General features: G+C 40.6%; 1 protein-coding gene across 1 annotated transcript in view; it reads left to right on the top strand.

The window, feature by feature from the left end:
- The window catches only part of DLG2 (discs large MAGUK scaffold protein 2), a 767,759-nt gene that overhangs the window by 307,177 nt on the left and 439,536 nt on the right, over nt 1-21,046 (top strand). The window contains exon 5 of the mRNA XM_072398627.1: nt 18,299-18,463. Within this exon, the coding sequence (XP_072254728.1) occupies nt 18,299-18,463 (165 nt within the window). The remainder of the gene's footprint in view (nt 1-18,298; nt 18,464-21,046) is intronic.

The raw sequence follows: 21,046 nt of genomic DNA, 5'->3' as shown, positions 1-21,046 counted from the left end.
ATAAGGAAAGTATGCAACCCACCTAAATTCAGTTTTCCAGTCATCCTCTACCACCAAATAACTGATGGCTCCCAGTATTCAAAGTTTATCACTTTCTCCAATGTGATGGTACATAGGTCCAGAAGCCATTTTCTACTCTGATCACTGTTATATGACAGATGTAGAAAAAAGAATTGGCAATGGGCATTTTGGTGCAGACTGAGATGTTGGAGTAAGGTAGGCAGGAGACTTTGCACAGAAACTATCACTGCCTGAATGTACGAAGATCAGTGTCCTATAAAACTCTGGACTACAATTTTTTTGTGTACATTTATTATACTTTTTTAAAAGGTGAAATATAAACACCTTTTAGCTGCTATTGCTGTAAAAGCTAATACATAGCTAGAAATTTTACATTTGTATATTAACATGAACGGTTTATCGGATGCTGGGTCCACATATTATGACATTTCTCAGAATTACCTACATACAATGAGATTGACTGACTTACATTTTATTCTTATAGCAGGAAGTTCAGACCTTCAGCTGTTAGTCCACAAGGGACACAAACAATAAAATCTTCACAGGTGAACTGGAAATGGTTTCTTTATAAGATGATATAGCTTGAGGCCGGGCTGTACAGGTCACGTCTCAGAGCGGAGCTACAAACTGCAAGTCCTAGGGGCAGGGGAAGGATGGTTCAGGGGCTTGGAGCAGAATCCTGATAACTTTATTATATGGCTGCTGTGAGCAACAAATAAAATTGTTCAGGGGATTGCACAGGAAAGGCAGATGTGTGCAAAGTCCATGTCATGATGATTGGGGGGTATTGTATTTATCAGTGGTAGGGCTGGTTCCCAATATGGCTCATCATCCCAAGGGGTAGTTATTCTTTCCTTGTGCCGCCCACCACAGTAAAACAGGGCTGGTGATGGGAGTCAGGGAGTTTAAAATCATATTGGCGATCAGGATTTGGAGAGTGACAATCTAAGGTTTTGTTCACATGGAGCATGGGGTTGCGGTGTGGTTACCGATTCCTCATGCCAGTGAGTTGCTGCTTCGGGGAGACACTAGCTTCTATCCACGCCATGAAGAATTAATAGCATTGAGTGGTACAGTTTTGTTCACTGCTGCCAGCTGTCAAATGTGCAGATCATGATTCTTTAAGAACCAGCACTGCGGGGCAAATGGCCAAGTGGTTGGGAAGGGGCCAGCCTGCAGGGGTCACAAGGTATTGCTTGATCCTGAAGTAGGTCTGAACCTGTCCTAAATGACTACAAAGAACCAATAGGAATCTTTTGTTAGGGTACAGGGTTGGTTCATGTATGGAATCAGGACTGGCCCCCAGGAGCTTTGGTGGGTTGCAGTCATTTTCCCCAAAAAACTATTCTTGCTCTTTCTGGTGGAACCCAGTCATTTGTACCCAAAACTGTTTGTGTCCCTTCTGGTGGGCCCCAGTCATTTGCCCCAAAACTGTTTTGGGGATCCCTGATGGGCTCCAGTAATTTGTCTCTGAAACTATTCTTGTGTTTTCTAGTGGGCTCTATTCATTTGCCCCCAAAATTGTTTTTAGAATCTATGGGGGCTCCAGTTATGTGCCCTCAAACTATTCTTGTCTTTTCTGGTCCTTGCTTTCTTACAAAAAATACCACTGTGCCAGGAACGCTATGCATTCTGATGGGCCCTCCTTTTCACCAGCCCTGGCTGACCACAGGACCCCTGTTCGCCCCTCTACTGAACCCTGAATAATCACAGCCATTACCAGTCACCAGAATACAATATTATTGGCCATGGTGGGCCCTTAACCCACTGAAAACCCCCAAAGGTGTCCATGGAGGAAAAAAGCCAGAGCTGTAAAACAATTTTTTTTATTTCCAGGTAGTTGCTGGATTCCACTTGTGTGCCGATAAGCTGCACAGTCAGATAAACGAGGAACAGAGCGGTAAAAGACTTGGTGGAGAGCATTTTCACACATCATCAGTTTGATTTGTCACGGCTTGTAATGCTGCTAAAACGCTCTTTGACTATTGATACCCAACAAAACTACAAAAGGCTGTGAGGATGGAACGTCGAATTGTCAGAGGCTACCCCTTCTAGGCTGTCATTGTGAACATTAAAGCTATTTTAAAAACGATTTTCGTTTTTTTCCTTGCCTGCTATGCCGTATTTGTATGATGATACTTCTTGCACAAATCTGCAAGAGCTCCCCTACTGGTCAAATGTTATAGCGCAGTCGGCTTGACTAGGTGTTTCTTGACTGTTTCTGAATTCTGCATGGGTTCTTCAAGGCACAGGTGTCAGCTGGAGAAGAGAAGCAGCATCTTAAAGTTTTATAAAAATCAATTCAATAATACATTTTTTATGTATTGTATGTAATTTAAATACAGGCAGTGCAAGTACCTGAATTTGACCCAGTATTAGCATTTTGCAAGCCTTTGTAAAGCAGAATTCAGTCTGAGACTAGAAGTAACACAAGGATCCAATCAGTTTTGTTGAATTGCTCATGTGCTTAAAGGTAAGGAGAAAGCAGAGAGATGATCTTCAGTCTGTGTCTACTCCACACCTGCATGTCTCCCTTCACACCAGCACGAACATGCCAGACCTCAACCCCTGAACATCTCCCTTGCACGGTCACAACCCCCCTTCCTATGTGACCTCAAATCTATTCTCCCCTTGGCCTAGATGCCACTTCCACTATCTCACTTCCACCCCCACATGCCCTCCCAAGCTGACCAAGCTGACCTGGCTATTCCTCTGGTGGCCACTAGAGGGAGCAATTGTATATTGTAAATTGCACAGACTTTGCTGGACCTGCAGTCTAGTAGGACTGTGTAAATTTTGAAACTTACTAGTCAGAACTACAAATTCTTTGGCAGGTAAAAACCATCCCCTATGTATTTCCCTGTTTTTTAGCTTTTTGCCTGGATTTTTTAATTGAATTTGCTGGCAGCAGAAAGTGTTATGTTACCCATCTTCCCGCGGTTCGCCATCTCAATAAATACTTGTGCTGAACAATAGTTGTTGTAAATTAGTTTTACCGTTTCTGTTCTGCCGTAGAATGTCTGGTCGGCCTTATCTCCCGCTGCGCTCTGCCGTCTCTCTTCCAGTAGGGTTATTGTCATGCAGGGAATATTCAGCAATCTCAGCAAACCATGGCCAGGCTTCAAATCAGATAGCAAGCTTTCATGCGTGTTTGTTAGCTTTTTTTTGCATTCATTTTTGGTTTGTTGGAGGATTTCTTGTCACTTTGAACATTTTATATCCTAGTTGTAATTTTATAGGTAAAAAAAATAATAATAATGTAGTGTTGCGGTTTTCATTTTGGATTATGAATTCTATATGTTTATGGTGCAGCCCCAGTGGAATAAAACTGAACCAATCACACACATGACCGCCAATTGTTGTACTTTTATGTGAATCTGTCACACCAAGAAAAGTCAGAAGCAGATGACATTTAAAGGAAAGAAATGGTTAGTTCTCAGCGCACACTAGATTTAATGTAATTGTTGTAACGTTTGCCTGAGACTGATTTATAAAGTTTTATTTATTTTTTGGAGTTTGACTTGTGTACTTTACTACAAATTTCAGAAGATGCCACACAGATCAATTTGTAATCACTCCCTCTAGTGGCCACCTGGGGAGAGGCAGTTGTTAAAATATGCAAACTTCATGTAGGAAATGGTAAATCACCCACACAAATCACCAAAACCAAGAAATATTTGTACCATTATGGAGAATATTCTACAGATGGAATAGAAGGATTCATGTTCTTTGTAAATTAACAACTGGAGGAACAGAAATGTAATCTTTGCATATGGAAGAAATTGTTCAATGTAAGGTCTGTGGGAATGTGGAATCGGCTCACTCAGGAAGTAGCTTCAGCAAGTTTTATAGAATGTGTTAAGAAAAAGCTGAATGTGTTTCTAGAAGCACACAGCATAACTGGGGATTCAATTTTAAAATTAATGAAAACAGTGACTGTTGATCAAGGGAACGTCCGATTTGCCTTGCGGGATCTGGAAGGAATTTTTTTACCTTGTTGGAACAAATTGAACCTGGGTTTATAGGGTTTTTTCACCTTCCTCTGGATCATGGCCTGAGCATGACCCTTCATCATTTACTTACACATTCTCCAGCACTCACTTTCACCACCTAACTCCCTTGCCCCCAATATGACCACCATGCCCGACAATTCCTCCCCCATCACCCTCTTCACAATCGCTCTCTGCTGCACCTAATCCCGATCTCATCATCATGACTGTAGGCCAACAGCGTATAATCCCCACAATGCCTGCTCATGTCTACCCCAACTTCCATCACCATACCAAACCCACCATTCTTCACCAATACTCTATTAGCTAGCAGGCACCCCCTTCCCTCTACCATCACTACTCCCATCCTTCTTTACTGTCATGGCAGTTCTGGCATCACCCCAATTTTTTGGGGAACTCTTGACCCACTTCTGAAGATGTTCCCGCCATTAATAGCTTTTTTTTTTTTATTTTCACTGATGAATAAAAACAAAATATTTTAGAAAAATACACCCAGTCAATGGGTCATATTAGCTCTAATGGCAACTGTATGAAGAGCGAATAGCCTCATGCTATAGATAACTTGCCTCTTACTTCCAGTTGTGTCTCTAAAACAGGAAGTCAAGGAAAATCTCCCAAAATGAATACGGGCTGCTCTTTCCATTCCCTATTCAACAATAAAATTTTGTCTGTACTTTGCCTACTACCCAAACTCAACCCTTCACCTTCTTGAAGACCTACAGGTGCCACTGGTTTCCGACACTTCCTCCTGTGTCGGGTGGCACGTCCCTCATTGTGCGTGATTGGATGAATTGGAGGAACTCCTATGCCGATAGCTTGAACCCCTATTCCGTTAGCTTGAACCCCTATGCTGACAGCTTGAACTCCTATGCCGATAGCTTGAACCCCTATTCCGTTAGCTTGAACCCCTATGCTGACAGCTTGAACTCCTATGCCGATAGCTTGAACCCCTATGCCGTTAGCTTGAACTCCTGTGCCGATAACTTGAACCCCTATGCTGATAGCATGAACCCCTATGCCGACAGCTTGAACCCCTATGCCGATAACTTGAACCCCTATGCCGAAAGCTTGAGCCCCTATGCCGTTAGCTTGAACCCCTATGCCGATAGCTTCTCCAAAGAGCGAGGATTGGAGTCACCCCCTGCCAAAAGGCCAAAATCTTTTCTTACAGGGGCGTCACTTTTTGAAATTTTTGAGCATAGAGACAAGGTCACCTTAATGCCATCTCCAGTGAGGAACACAGAAAACTGACTCGTCAGCAATTGCCGCACACTCTCTGTAGCGGCTAATCCGCAGCAATCTAGGTCAGTGTCACATCCAGACAAGTTTTTCATTTGATGGAGCTGTCAGGCGGGGTCCGAGCTACACGGGGTTAAGGGGCCCGTTATTTCGGCTCGGCAAATCTTCCCACTATATCCGGCATTACTATTCATACCCATATACACTTCCTGTTCCTTTGTTCTCATTAGGCAAATGTGGGTGAAAATTTCTGTCCTTGCTTTGGGCATTTTTCAAGAATAGTCTCGGTTGCCTTGGCAACGGTTTCCATGGCGACCGTTTCGTAAAAAGTATGTGTGTGTACTGTACATCAGATGTCAGAAAGATCAGCAGCGAATTACAGTGGCAGAGACAGATAGCGTAGAAGTTGTTTTTTTAGTTATTTAGGAATTTTAAGAAAAGTTATAAATTCTACAGGAAATGGGATTTTTTTTTTTTTTTTTGCATCTTGCCCATGTCTCCTAAATAAAGCTATGTTATCAAGTAGAGCAGGACTATATTTGTAAGTAAAAACAGTAAAACAGTAAAAACAATACAGAAATAATAAATAAACATTTGTTTGCTAAAGTATCATGCACCATAAGAAAATGCCTTTTGATGATTGTCTACAGTCTTTTTAGAGCCACTTCCAGTCTAATAATAAATGGCAGGTTTGCTGATGGTAGAAACAGTGGGCTGCATAATGTGTGTTGAAAGACCGCTTGTGGTTTCCATTGGAAGCCCGTGGAAAAGGATGACATTACAAAAGGAGAGGTGCTATATTTATACCTTCTCCTCGCTGCTTGCAATCCTTAAGAGATTTTAAAGCAAATGAAACATGGCATCACTTGTTCCCCTAAAACATGGCATCCCTTGCTGTTTTAAAAACATGGCATACCTTGCATCCCTATGACCCGGCATCCCTTGGTTCCCTAAATCTTGAAAATGTCTTCCCCTGTTTCCTAAAATTTAGTGGGAATCAACTATTCAGAACACTGTAGAACTTCAGCCATTTATTAGGTTATAAACATAAAATACCTAACAATACCATAACAAACCTGCTTACTGTAATAAGTTCTATTGGTCAGGGGTAAAAGTTTTGCTGTCTCGGCAGTTATTCCAGGAGGGCACTTACTTATCACAGGTAGCAAGTGGGTGCAAAGTTTCACAGGTCATTCCTCTAAAACAACATGGAGCTTCCTAGTGCCACTGCCTTTAGCTTCACTCCTTACTCCAAGATTGAAATACACCCTGCTCTTGTCTGCTCCAGACATACCTTTCTGGCCATCTTGAAAACCTGGAGTGTACTGTCATAGGATTGGAAGGCCCACCCAGATCCTTCCCCCCTATCCCAGAGTCCAGGCCCTGTAGAAAAGCTGTGACCACTAAAATAACCACAACTGTGACCCCCCCAAAAAAACCTGTAACCCTTCCACATTACATAACCTGTTTTTTTAGAGTGACCACAGCCTTGGGCTGGGGGGGTGGTGTTTGAATGCCTGGTCCTGAAGGCCTGTAAAATAGAATCTCTTGTTTCCCTGGACCTTGACATCCCTTTCTTCTCAAAAACCTGGTATCCATTGCTTCCCTAAAAACTGACATCCCTTGCCTTTGTATCCCTAACACATGACATTCCTTTCTTTCCTACAACACGGCATCCCTTGCTTCCCTAACATATGGCATCCTTTTTCCTCCCTAACACATGACATTCCTTTCTTCTCTAAATCATGTTATCCCCCACCTCTATAACACATAACATCCCTTGCTTCCCTAACAAATGGCATCCATTGCTTCCTTTCTTCTCTAAATCATGTCATCCCTTGCCTCCATAACACATAACATCAATTGCTTTCCTAAAAACTGGTATCCTTTGCCTCCCTAACACATGGCATCCCTTGCTTCCCTAACAAATGACATCCCTTGTCTCCATAACACATGGCATTCCTTGCTTCCCTAACAAATGGCATTCCTTGCCTCCCTAACACATGGTACCCATTGCTTCCCTAGTGCATGGCACTCCTTGCTTCACTAATACATTTGATCCCTTGGTTCCCTAACACATGGTATCAAGTGCTTGCCTAACATATGGCATCCCTTGTCCCCCTAACAAACAGCACCCCTTGCTTCCTTAACACATGTCATCCCTTTCCTCCCTAACACATAGCATCCTTTGCCTCTAGCCTTCCCACCACATGGCATCCTTTGCTTCCCTAACACATGGCATCCTTTGCTTCCCGAAAACCTGACACCACAAAAACACATCCTAGAGATAAAGGGATCCAAATTTCACGGATCTGCCTTCCTAAAAGCTACTCCCAGACATAGACTCCTACCCTGAAAACGAGTATCATTCAGAATATATAAAAACACAATAAACACCCCCTGATGATATCATAGTGATAACATGACAGGAAGCCATGCTTACTGAATTTGGTTCCTGGCTTTCAGATACGGCACCATAACAAATCTGGTGTCACCTAGTTCTGCAAATAACCATTTTAGAAAACTATCAGTTGAAAAATCAGTTGGATGAAATTTAAGTTAATGTACAAAGTGCACTAACTCATAGCAGCCAATCAGATTTCTGTTTACAGCTGCCTGGTCAGTAAACAATGGCTTCTGATTGGCTCTTTGAGGGTTCAGTTGCCGTATTATGTGTTGTTGAATGTCTGTTCAATTGTAAGCCCTTTTTATAAAGCATCAACAGGGAAGATGAGATCACCCAGCAGGCTTGCTGTCTAATCACCGAGATAATTGGAATGGTGATGGTTCATCTTTTATATAAAGCACAATGAGGTATTGCTCAATTTAGTTTACCATTTTATTGAAGAAGATTGACAGTGCAGGTGATAACGGCTCCTCGCTGCAACTTTATAAATAAATTGTGGAATAATTCTTCATTGCTATGCTGCTGGAGATCTACCTCCCCTCAACATGCCTAGTATAAGACCCAGAAATTTCTGATGGTGGTCCCGCTCTTTAAGACCCATTTATATCCATGTGCTGCAGTAGTATGTCTGCATTCCCAGGCCCAGAATGGGCTGCATAGTGATCCAAAATGTGGACCTGAATTATTTTTTAGGAATGGACCACAATGCACTTTATTGGTTTGTCTTGTGTGATCTAAAGGTGCATTGGGGTGTCATTAAGAATGAATGGCATTATATCCCATTCCACAATGCTCATTACTGTGCAGCCGCAGGGTTATCATTTGCATTCCCGCATCCTATAGATGTGAGATGGCACAATGTGTAGTATGGCTATTACTGTGTGGCTGCAGGGCTATCAATATTCAAACCCCATCCCATAGATGTGAATAGCCCCTTATCCCTATACATCTGACATGTATACAAGTAATTATGATATTGTTAATCATAGAGCTTCATTCTAACCTAGTTTTGCACTCCAACCATGTGTCACTGCAGCGTTTTTTTATTTTTTCCCATGGAACCCATGGAAGTCTATTTGTGCACAAGTTGGCAGTGGGAAGAAGAAGTCTAACTGGCTGGATGTAAAGTTAGGTGACAATACAGAAGGAGAATTGCTATACTTATAGCTTCTCCTCGCTGCTTGCATTCCTTAAATCATTCAAAACAGATAAAACAGGGAATCACTTGCTTCCCTAAATCCTGGCATCCCTTGCTTCCCCATAACCTGGCATATTTTGCTTCCATGTAACCTGAAATTGTTTCCTTCCTTTTAACTTCCCACCCCTTGCTTTTTTTTTAAAAAAACATGACATCTTTTGCTTCCCTATAACTTTTCATCCCTTGCTTTTGAAAAACAAGGCATCCCTTGCTTTCCCATAACCTGGCATCCCTTGCTTCCCTATATGGTGCACAAGTTGGAAGCAAGAAAAAGACTTGCTACCAAGGCTTGCTTTTTTGGCTGGAGGTAAAGATAGGTGGCACTAGGCTGGCCTTGGTGCAAGAATTAGGTAAGGGCTATGTTACAACGGTGATCACATGTTTGCTGCCAATTGGCTTGTGGCAGGATTTTTTGGGAGGAAAAAAACACTTTAATGTGACACTCCCCCCGGTGGGGTAAGCATTATTATTACACAGTATTTATATAGCGCCATCATATTACAACGTGCTGTACAAAGTCCATAGTCATGTTACTGGCTGTCCCTCACAGGAGCTCACAATCTAATGTCCCTACCATGTCTGTAATACAGTCTAAGTCTAAAGATTTTTACCTAGCTGCATGTTTTTGGAATGCGGGAGTAAACCCACACAAACACGGGGAGAACCTGCAAACTCCATGTGGGATTCAAACCTGGGACCCAGCACTGCAAAGGGTGGAGTGGTAACCACCGAGCCACCGTGCTGCCCAGTAGGGGTATTAAAAGAGAAAAAAAGTGTTTGGTAAACATTGAATACAATGGTAATTCTATAAAACTCCCTAATGTCTTCCTTTTTAGTGAAATTTCTTGTTTTGAAATCCAATTTTTCATTTGACATCTGTCCCTTTTTAAGTCTGAGTTAGGGAGAGTGGAATGGGGCCATTACTGTATCAATGTCTTCATAGAAATTGTATTGAGCTTTGCAGCTGCTTAATTGTCAATCATTAAATTTCATTCAAACTATTTCCTATGAGCCCAGAGTACCGCGGCTCCACTCCTCACCCTGGAGTCAGAGAATGGTGCAGGGGTGACAGCATATCATGGTGCCGGTGTCCACAGGACACAGGAGGAAGAAGGTAAAGAGGACCTGTAATAAAGGTGAGTATACAATATGCAGTAATGTGGTTTTGGGGTTTACAGGGACTTTTTACATTTAGTGACGGGTTCTCTTAAAGGAATACTCCACTAACACAAACCTGTGAGCCCATTCAGATACGTTCATCCATGCAGACTTCTATCCAGAAGAGATATAGCTAAAATCTACTTGTGGAATAAAAAAGGACCCCAGATTTGGAAAATGAGGGACGATTGGGAGCTAAGGGCTAATTACGTTCCCCATCGTCCAATATCCATCCCACACATTGAGATTTCAACCACGTCGGGTATAATAACTTACAGACGGTAAAATAATGCTGCGTACATCTGTGTCTCCCACTCAGGGTCATAAATAACTCAAGATAAATTACCTTGAATCATTTTCATCACAGCTCTTCAAAAAGACATGAAATGCATATAAATTCCGCTCTATAAATAACAATCTGCTGTGCCAGCCGATAAATAAAAGGGAAGAGCTTCAATCTCAGATGAATTAAATGGAAATGGATCCTTCTGCACATTGTTTAATTCTGAAAGAGATTTGATAAGCTTTTTAAGTCGACGTAATCAGATTCACGTACATAAACTCAATGCTGTACGAACCGCCAATGGCTGCTTCCTGTGTATGAAAATGTATATGAGTAAAGATGGACAATTTCCAATCAGTTGGTTTAGGTTTGGGGTATGTAAACTCTAAAAAGAAATCTGTTTGGTAATATGTATATGTCTTGTGTCCTGTGCACACTTCCTGGGTTATCTCAAGAAGTGTAATTGGTCCTTCCAGGTAAATTGCTTCTGTATTGTAGAGATTAAAAATGACAGTTGAGTTTGGGTTTTTTCTCCAATACACTTCAATGCAGCCAATGAGTTTATTGGCATAGTCAGGGTCATGTTCATGAGGGAAAATAGATGCATCTGAAAGTTGCATGAGCCCAATGAACACCCTACAATACATGCAAGAAGGTGTGAATTATTCCTGACACTGTGAAAAGCTTCATGACTCGGGCTAATTGACATTGGGCTTGTGTTGAAGGCATCCATTTGGGAGATCTTCTTCTGACCAGCTCCAAGGGAGGTTTTTGCAGCCCCAATGTCTTGAGAAATGCAAAACCCATCTGATGTGAACAAAACCCATTGACTCCTCTTTGGCCTCCGGCTACAGAAGGCAATGTATAGTCACCTCTTTGGTGGCCCTTTTTCTAACCTTTCCGTTCCAGTGCAAAAAAGCCTCTTGGACATTTCTGGAAGTGATATGGTGCCAGTGTCCACAGCTATGCTCTGGTTGCTATTCCTAACACCATTATAACACTACAGGAAAGGGCAGTGATGCTGAGGTTGGAGAATAAGACCAATTTTCGGTTGACCATGGTCGCAATAGTGGAACAGATGAGGGAGATCGAAGCCACTGAAGATGTCAGCAAAATCCATTAACACCTCCTTAGTCTCCAGCTACAGAAGATAATGTATAATCCCCCCTTGATGGCTCTTTTTCTAAACTTTCCATTTCACATCAAAAAAGCCTCCTGGACAATTATGGAAGTATTATGGTGGCTGTCCCCTGCCATGCTCTGGTTGCTATTCCTGACTCCTTATAACATTACAGGAAAACACAGTGATGCTGAGGTTGGAGAATAGGATCACTGGTCGGTTGACCATGACCATGGTTGCAGTGGTGGTACAGGACCAATGGAGAAAATCTGAGCCACTGCCGATGTCAACATCTAGCCTTGTATTGCAAGAGAGAGAACCTTTTACATTTTTAGAGACTGAAGATGGTCCCTTTAAAAAAAAAATGGTCTTCTGACCTGCCCGGGGAATGCAAAACTAGTTGACACCCTTATACTCCAGCTATGTATAGTCACCTCTTAGGTGGCTCTTTTTTCTTTGCTCCATTGCAGCTCTGCAGTCCCAAAAAAGCATTTTGGAAATTCCTGGAAGTGCTATGGTCTCAGAGTCCTCTGCCATTCTCTAATTCCTTCTTTCCACCCCTATAACGCTACAAGATGCTGTGGTTGGAGAAAATTACCAATGTTTGGTTGACCATGACCATGGTTGCAATGGTGGAACAGAAGCGATGGAGGAGATTGGAGCCACTGCAGATTGAGTCTTGTATTGCAGCAGAACCTTTAGGAGACCGAAGATGGTCCCTTTAAAAAAAAATGTTGGTCCCCATGAAAAAAAATATTGCACTGTCCTCGCTGACCTCTTTTTAAAACATTTCACTGCCTGGCTGTTCTGCTGACCCACAATCTCCAGTGCTGAATCAATGACCTGGAATAAGTGTGCCAGTAGGAACACACGCACTTGCAGATGAAGAATCCCAGTGGCATACGGTGACACATTCTCTATTAAATAACACAATGTGTGAACTTTAAATAAAGTCTTTTTTATCATAAGGATGCCAATACAAAAGCAAGGACCCAGCCATGCAAGCAAGATAGTAACACATAAGAAGTAATTGCCATTTCAGTCTTTGTAAAGCTTGCAGCGGCCTCTCACATCTGCCTGTGCAGTTACTATAAAGGCATTGCCAGGTCACGTGTATGGCAGAGGTTAATTCTAGGTGACGTATGGCTAATAGGGCTCCCTGTGCATGGAATGAGTGAACTAATTGGCCGCTGCTGGGTAACATTTAGCTGCAGCTTCACTGCTGGAACTGTGGTGCGGAGTTCAAGCCATAATAACCATAAAATTTATCTTGTGCAGGGATATGCATTCAGTGCCCAGCACACTCCACATGCATATCATTTCTTTTTTTTAAATTTTAAAGATAAGGTGATCACCTTGATACAAGGGTGCTGTGGTTGACATCATCCAAAGAACAAGTTGGCTGTCACAACGACTTGCTTCAATAGTTTTAGGATTTGTTCACACATCACCGCATGCTATAGTGTGCGCTGCAAACATGTGCTGGAATATGTTGGAGAAAAACAAATTATATTACACAATTTTTTTCTAATTTATATAATTCTATGCACTATGGTGCATTGTGATGAGTTACAGGGCTGTACATAAAAGTCCATGTCCAGTTTCTTTACGGCTACCAAACAACATGGGAAGCCTATCATAGGCTGATAATAGTTGAAGGTAATGACAAATGTGTAGTAATTAGAAAACCAAAGACCCTTGTCAAATTAATATATGGTTCCACTTACTCCAAAAGTAATACCTAAAATCCCTACCAATTTAAGTAATTTTTGAAACCAATATTGAAAACATCCTTAAAAAAAAGAAAATATACAGATTAAAAATCATTGTTAACATACAATTGAAAGGTTGATTAACCTATATATTAGCACCAAGAATACACAGTAATAAGTACAAAAGCTGGTGACCATACATAGCCGGTACCGGGATATTATACACTATACACATATAAATAATACCAGCCGTTCTCATATAGTGACGCGTTTCGCTTCGTCATTGGACCGTATATTCAGGCTCAACAGTGTGTCAATACAAAACAAAATAATTACAATTAAAAAATACAGCACAAATTAATTGTGAAGACAGAACTAGAAAAATATATGATAGTGATTAGTGAAACAAAATATATGTATTTTGTACAGCATATCAATATAGGTTTTTTTTTATAAAAAAAGTTAATCAGACATTTACTCAAACATTCCCTGGTGGGAATCAATTACTGTCATTGAAACACATGGAACCGGAAGATTCCCACAAGGAAATGTTTGACTCCCTGTTTTATAAATAGGGCACATAGTATGTTGGGGTGAACTGGAGCTATAAGCATATTGCCCTCTTTTTGCATTGGGAATAGGGAATGAGGCTGTGCAGTGCCAGGAAGAGCCAACCACACAATAAAAATTATTGATCGGGCAGAAGGGTGGCTCAGTGGTTAGCACTCCTGCCGCTGGGTTCCAGGTTCAAATCTAAGCCAGGACATTATCTGCATGATGTTTGCATGGGGTTCCACAGGTACCCCGGTTTCCTCCCACATTCCCAAAAACATGCAGTTAGATTAATTGCCTTTCCCCCCCAAGTTGCCTTTAGACTTTATTAATGACATTTGACCATGGTAGGGACATTAGATTGTGAGCTGCTTTGAGGGACAGCTAGTGACATGACTATGGACCTTGTACAGTGCTGTTTAATATGTCGGCGCTATATAAATACTGTGTAATAATAATAATAATCTTGGCGGGGTGGGATAATGATCTTGAAGCCTTGGTTTTAGGTGGTTGATATGGTGCATTTGGTCCTGAAACCTCATCAGGTTTATTGCTGTAAGCCAACCTTTCTTGTTCTTTTTAACTTGGGGGACCCTTTAAATAATTTTCAGATTTCAGGGAACTCCTGCTATAAGTACTATATCTACAGCTTGCAGTGTATTAGTGTGGTGGTCAGTAGAAAGAATGCCTCCTACATTGCTGGCCATTGCTAACCAGAATGCCAAAAAGATCATTGGTGTCACTTAAATTGACCTGTGTGGTCCTAATTGTTCAAGGAACCCCTAACAGAGGAACACTGGTTGAGGTTCATCCTTTGTAACTTAAATAGACAGGTCCTCTTTGAAAAATGCTTTTTGCAAATGTGCAGCAATAAGTAAATCCCTCACTCTCCAAGAACACATAACAAATACATCAATATAGGCATCGCCCAGCCACCGTTTCAGCTAAGCTCAGCAACCTTGAAATGGTTTTGAATAATCAGCAATCTGACGGCTTTCGCTCAGCTACATTGAGGATTTAATTGCTGAATAGCATAAAATGATTTTATTGTTAACAAATGTCTCACTTGCAGTACGGTATAATTAGCCAGTCCTGCAGATCTAAACGGAGAATCAGGAGCCTTTCCAGGAGATGAGGGCCAAGCATGGATGCTTGGGTTATGCATGTCCATGGCACAGGTAAGGGAAGATTCTATCTAACTCTTCTGCTGCCAATTAAGGTCCCGGGTCTTATATCTCTGATTGCTCCTCAACCAACAGGGACCCCACGTGGGACCCAAGTCAGTTCTGCAGGGGGGCATGAAGTCAATTTGGCTGGGGGACTCCAAGCAAGGGCCCACACCTTCCACTGGTCCAAATATTCAACAATGGGGCTTATCTGAGCATGAAATAGTAACTCTTCTTGGGAAATGTCCAACTTATCTTTTAGCCAAAACCAATCTTTTAGCCAACAGCCAATCAAATCACTCCTTTTGTCCCTTCACATGCCTACAAGGAACCAGTATTAGATTTAAAACTTTAAACCTACTCTCAATCTCCAACTGTAACCCTGCATATTGAAGTGTAAGTCCTGTTGTAGCCATATTGAGGACAGAGATAAAGACAATGAAGGCAATATGGAGCCCTGGGGAGGGTAGCAGCCTTGACCCCCCTATATAATAAGGATTGCAGTGGGCAGAGAACGATTCTCCCTGCCATTGTATATTTGTATATATTGGTATTGATTCTGCACATCAGACACCTACTAATGCATTCTGCCTAAGAGACAGATGGGTCTGGCTCTAAACATTTGTTTGGTTTACTGCATGAAATACTTAGCTGGGCCCCCAGGAGATCCACTGGGCCCTTGGCCCCTGCATAGGGTTGCTAGATGTGTTATCTAAGTGTTGCATTAGCTTGATGTTTTTATTGGAAGAAATAAAAAAGTGGGTGTTTTTTTTTGTGGGGTGGTGTTCATCCTATGGATAAGTATCTTTGAGTCCTCTCTGCCTGCTTGTTCCAAATAATTTTTGTGAAATAAAGAACATCTCCCCACTGTGTTTTACAGCTGGAAAGGCAAGGAGGTGTTCTGTTGTTGTGTCCTATGGTGACAACGTTGTCTTTCCCCAAACACATTATGGGGAGTGTTGTCACTGTAGATAGGAAGTGCATTATTGATTTACCAAGTTGAATTAAATTTTATTTAGCAGAACAATGTTGCAATAGGAGGGGCTCCAATTTCACGAAAAGGAAAAAAGAAAAGCAATCGACCATCTGCACCCATAACCGCCACATATTTTTATGGTCATCCTTGCATTCAATTCACAAGCAGCTCTTCTGCAAATTGATCTATTAGTTAAACCACTGAATGCGTCTATGTGGCAGAAATAAAAATGATTCTTAATTTGCAGATTTACATCTGCAGTTTGGCTTTGTCACAGATCATGAAATATTTCATTAAATTTTATGATTCCCAAATCATTTCCAGCAACTTCATCTGCCAACTGCAGCATTTTACAATGTGAAGGGTGACATCTAGTGGTCAGAATGGAGAATGCAACACATGAAAGTTCCACCAGCTATCTAACATTGGGTACATTTTAAAAGGTTCCTAGGTGTTGAAGGCCAATGCAATAGATGAAAAGCAAAAAAAAAAAAAAAATGCTGATTTAAAGCTCAGGAAAATAATTACCAGACTTTTAGGAAACTTAAATATGATTTGCTTGTTGTAATCAGAGATATATTTTCTTGCTACCGAACAAGGCCTGCATATGTAATGAACAAATATATCTGCCAACATACACAATAATGATTGCAAAGTACTCACAGAAATAAGAAGAAATACTTTTTAAATATTAAAACACATTGATGACATAATTTACATTAGCTATCACATATCATATACTGGCCACATGCTTTATTTTAAGTGAACCTGTAGCCTAAAGGTGTTATTTTATTTTAAATGGGGCATGAAAGGGTTTAGAAGGATCTTATTGCTATCTGTGTCCCCAGTGAGAAGTGTCACCTTATTTGCCAGGGGGACCATATTCACTAGACCACAAAGTGATGATAAATCCAAACATTTAGAGATGTTAGCACAATAGAAAATCAGATGATGGTTTCTTGCAGGCAAACCTTTTCTGATGATAAGAAAGGATTTCTTTTAATAAACAGACCCATTAAATGTGAATTTTTATTATAGGTTGATATTTTATACATGTGCATTCTTCAAAAGGTGGAAATATAGCCCCTCCTAGATTGTAAGCTCTTCGGGGCAGGGTCCTCTCCTCCTCCTGTGTCACTGTCTGTATCTGTCTGTCATTTGAAACCCCTATTTAAAGTACAGCGCTGCGTAATATGTTGGTACTATATAAATCCTGTTTAATATTATTAAAAGTAATAGTAATAATTGTAATTAGAAATCATAGCACGTATCGCCATCCAGTGGAAATAGTTTAAACTGCAGCAAAAAGAAGGCTTGATAGTTTTAGAAAAAGTCTGAAGCATTGACTGCATTTCTAATACACAATAAGATATTTTTTTTATTTTGTCTTTCACCTGAACATTTTTTTATTTGATTTGATTTGCCATTGATTTCTATACCATCAACAATCTATTGGTGTTGCCAGGTCACCTGCTGATTGTATGCTGCAGAATGTGTTAAATAAGGGTTGGGATACGGGTCAGGTAATGTTTATGTTAGGCTCAGGAGTTAGTGTTGGGATTTGTGAGTTGTGTAATATGGTAAAGGCCAGGTTAACTGTTGAAGGTTCATTTTCAGGTGGTATGAGGAGAGAGTTAAAGGGCGCGTGTTAGGATAAAGTCAAACCATTAGATTTGGATTGCGTCTTTTAATGGTTGGATAGGCGAGTAAGCAAATAAAGTGTTAGGATATCAATGAGGGGGTTTTGGAACAGGACATCAATCTAATTGCTGGGGTCTCAGGGCAAAGGGTTGGGATGGTGAACGGGGTAAGGGACTGATCCCCTCCTATTGTGTGATACTTCCCCCACGTCTTAGATTGTAAGCTCCTTGGGACAGGGTCCTCTCCTCCTCCAGTGTCACTGTCTGTATCTGTCTGTCATTTGCAACCCCTATTTAATGTACAGCGCTGAATAATATTTTGACACTATATAAATCTAGATTATTATTATTAATAATAATAATAATAATAATAATAAGAATAATGGAAAATCATTCCAATTCTCTCTTCAGTTTACCCCACAGATTTTCTATTGGATTCAGGTCTGGCCTCTGGCTGAGCCATTCCCAAACTTTACTTTTCCTCTTCTATTCTTTTGTTGATTCGGATGTATGTTTGGAGTCATTATCATGTTGAATGGTGAAATTTATTTTCACCTTCAGCTTTCCTGCAGACGTTTGAAAGTTTTAAGCCAAATGTGCCTATACCCCAGGAACTACTACAGGAGGATCACAGCACTTCATTTTATTTTTTTGCTGTGTATTCAGTGCCCAGCATATAGGACATTGGCCTGAAATTCTTTGTTGCATTTACTGACATTTTCCCTCGGCACTGTGAAATGTTATGGTGTAACTTTCAGAATGTAAATACTACATAGAAAATGTATATGCTAATGTTTTTCCTTTTTGTGTTTCTAGAAATATCGCTATCAAGATGAGGACACCCCTCCCCATGATCACTCATTGCCAAGACTCACCCATGATATCAAGGGCCCCGAACTCGTCCACGTGTCGGAGAAAAATTTATCGCAAATAGAAAATGTCCATGGCTATGTCATGCAGTCACATATATCGCCGCTCAAGGTAAGCCTGACAGGTTTCTTTACTTACAGTGACTGTTCCTATTACAGGTAGTCCCCAAGTTGAGGACATCCGACATACGGACACCTCCTAGATATGAACGGGGCTTCCCTGCTTTCTCGTGTGCAGGATGGAGGCTTGATGGGGGAGGGGGGCAGGCGGTTTGCATGACATACAGAAGAAATCTTTTGCTAAACACAGCTGAGGTTGTGGGTGATCTTCAGAGCTGAGCTGTTTCTGCAGCCTCTTGTAACTTTTTAATGACCAAGATAAACTCTGCTGTGCAGATTAAAGCACAGCTTGCTCTAGAAGTTAATGAATGTCTAGGCTACATAACATTTTTTTTGCTTTGTTTGTGAATGTGAGGATTTTATACAGTAACTGACACCACACTGCCTAAAATTATGTTGGGACAAACATCTGTCCTAATTGCATTTATTAAAATAATGTACCTGTTCCGACTTGCATACAAATTCAACTTAAGAACAAACCTACAGTCTCTATCTTGCATGTAACCCGGGGACTACCTGTATTCCCAATTTACTGAGGTATGATCCATATGGCTTAGGACTCAATTCTTTCAAATTTTATTTTGGAAGTGTATATAGTATCCCGAATTATGTAAATGTGGGCTGAAATATTAAAATCTCCTAATAATTTTATATGTGAACTAATGTAATAATGGGTTCTATTTTTAATTTATTCCCCCAGATTCCTTTAAAATTTTGGTGGTAAAGTTCTGCCACCTAGTGGTCTATTGCCAAAAGTGCACAGCTGCCACCTAGTGGCCAATCGCTAAAAGTCTCAGCTGTCACAATAGGAAAGGAATAGGAAAAAACTAATTTCATGAGCAAATTAAAAGGTGGATAATTTATAAAAAGAGAACAAAATGTATTGCAATTTACCATGTGTATATAATTTTAATAAAAAATGTTCAAAAAAATAAGTGGCAATGACAGACTACTTATTGTTATAGCGTGACAACGCTCTGTCCATATCTCTCAGTTGAGTTCCTTTGTTGTCACCCGTTTACATTAGGCAGGCATGGTCCACTGTTGCACGAATAGAGCTCCTATAAATACCATACAATCATCACTGCTGCAGATATAGAAAGTGATTGTAATAAGCTTATAATGATTGGCAGCACTGAGATTCAACAAATGATGAAAAAAACAATGAACACAGTGTTTTTTTTTGCTAAAGTCTGTCATTTTAAAAAAAATTTATGGTCCCCAAACTCCATATATCAATATTCTGATCTGAAACACTTCTCTACAAAGGGACAAGTTCAACTCCCTACTATCAGGTTTAGGAAACCTTCCCTCTCTCCAGTACCTACCCAGCATATTTGACATTACAACCATTAAATAACCCTGAAGAGGGCGAAATGCGTCAGGATTGGAGACTACCAGACTGTACTCATAATTTAATTGTATTCATAATCTGTAATTGTTGGTTTTCTTTGACCAATATGTTTATTTGTCACCATTAGGAGACATCCATTTATTACTAGGACCCTTAAACCCCATGACGTAATAAGGGTTAAGGTCTATAACAATATGTTGCACTTTTCTGTTTAATTGTACACTGTTTGTGAAAGATATTAAAATACAAATTTGATGCGTGCCAAAATAACACTACTTTTTTCTTCTGTTATTATCTGTACACCATGTGACAAGGAGACAACATAGGAGCCCAATTGGGTGGTGGTTGTCACCCTATTGGCCCATTTATTTTTATAATACATATTGTAATGCGCACATGAATGCAATAGATGCATGAAGTGTAATTTGGAGGAACTTTTCCTCTTCATACCTCCCAACTGTCCCAATGATGTGTAATTTCTTAAAAAGTGGCATCCATAACACTCAGCAGCCTGCTGGGCTGGTAAAAACTGCCGGCCTGTCGTTCTGGACTGACTTATAAGAATTTAGGGATGAGGGAGGGACAGTGACAACTTTTTAGGGCTTTTTGTAGCACAACAACTGAAGAGAGATCCAAGTCCCTATTCTTGTACACAGCTCCCCCTACTGAGTGTAAATGGTAAATATGAACTATTCATCATTTATTATTATTTATTAAACGCATTGACATGTCACACAACGCTTTACAAAATCCATTAACATTATTATGATTCATTATGCATTATATAACCTATTTTAAAAATAATTAAATATTATATATTTACGGTATATATATATATATATATATATATATATATTCTTTTTGTAACATAGATTTAATAATAATAAACTTCATATGCATGCATGTACAGCAACCCAGATATCCTCCTCCGCATTGCAATGGTGGCCGTACAGTAAAATATCAGATATTGTTAGAAGCCCTGCAGCTCCCTATTTTGCCTGCTGGTGGCACTGTGGTTAGGTATGCCTTGCATGTGCTTCCACAAGCAACCAGCAGGTGGCTTGCTGCAGATTCACCTCCTGGTTTGGCAACGCCTGTGGCTCATAATTGGCTGGCCTATATATTCTGCTTTCACAAGCCTCCTATTGCCTTAGCATTGGACCTGAATCTTGTACCTAAATCCTTGCTGGTGCTCTGGCCACTTGCTCTATATATTCTTGC

Source organism: Pyxicephalus adspersus, chromosome 1, assembly GCF_032062135.1.
Source record: "Pyxicephalus adspersus chromosome 1, UCB_Pads_2.0, whole genome shotgun sequence".
Classification (NCBI taxonomy): domain Eukaryota; kingdom Metazoa; phylum Chordata; class Amphibia; order Anura; family Pyxicephalidae; genus Pyxicephalus; species Pyxicephalus adspersus.
This window is presented reverse-complemented; position numbering and strand designations above follow the sequence as displayed.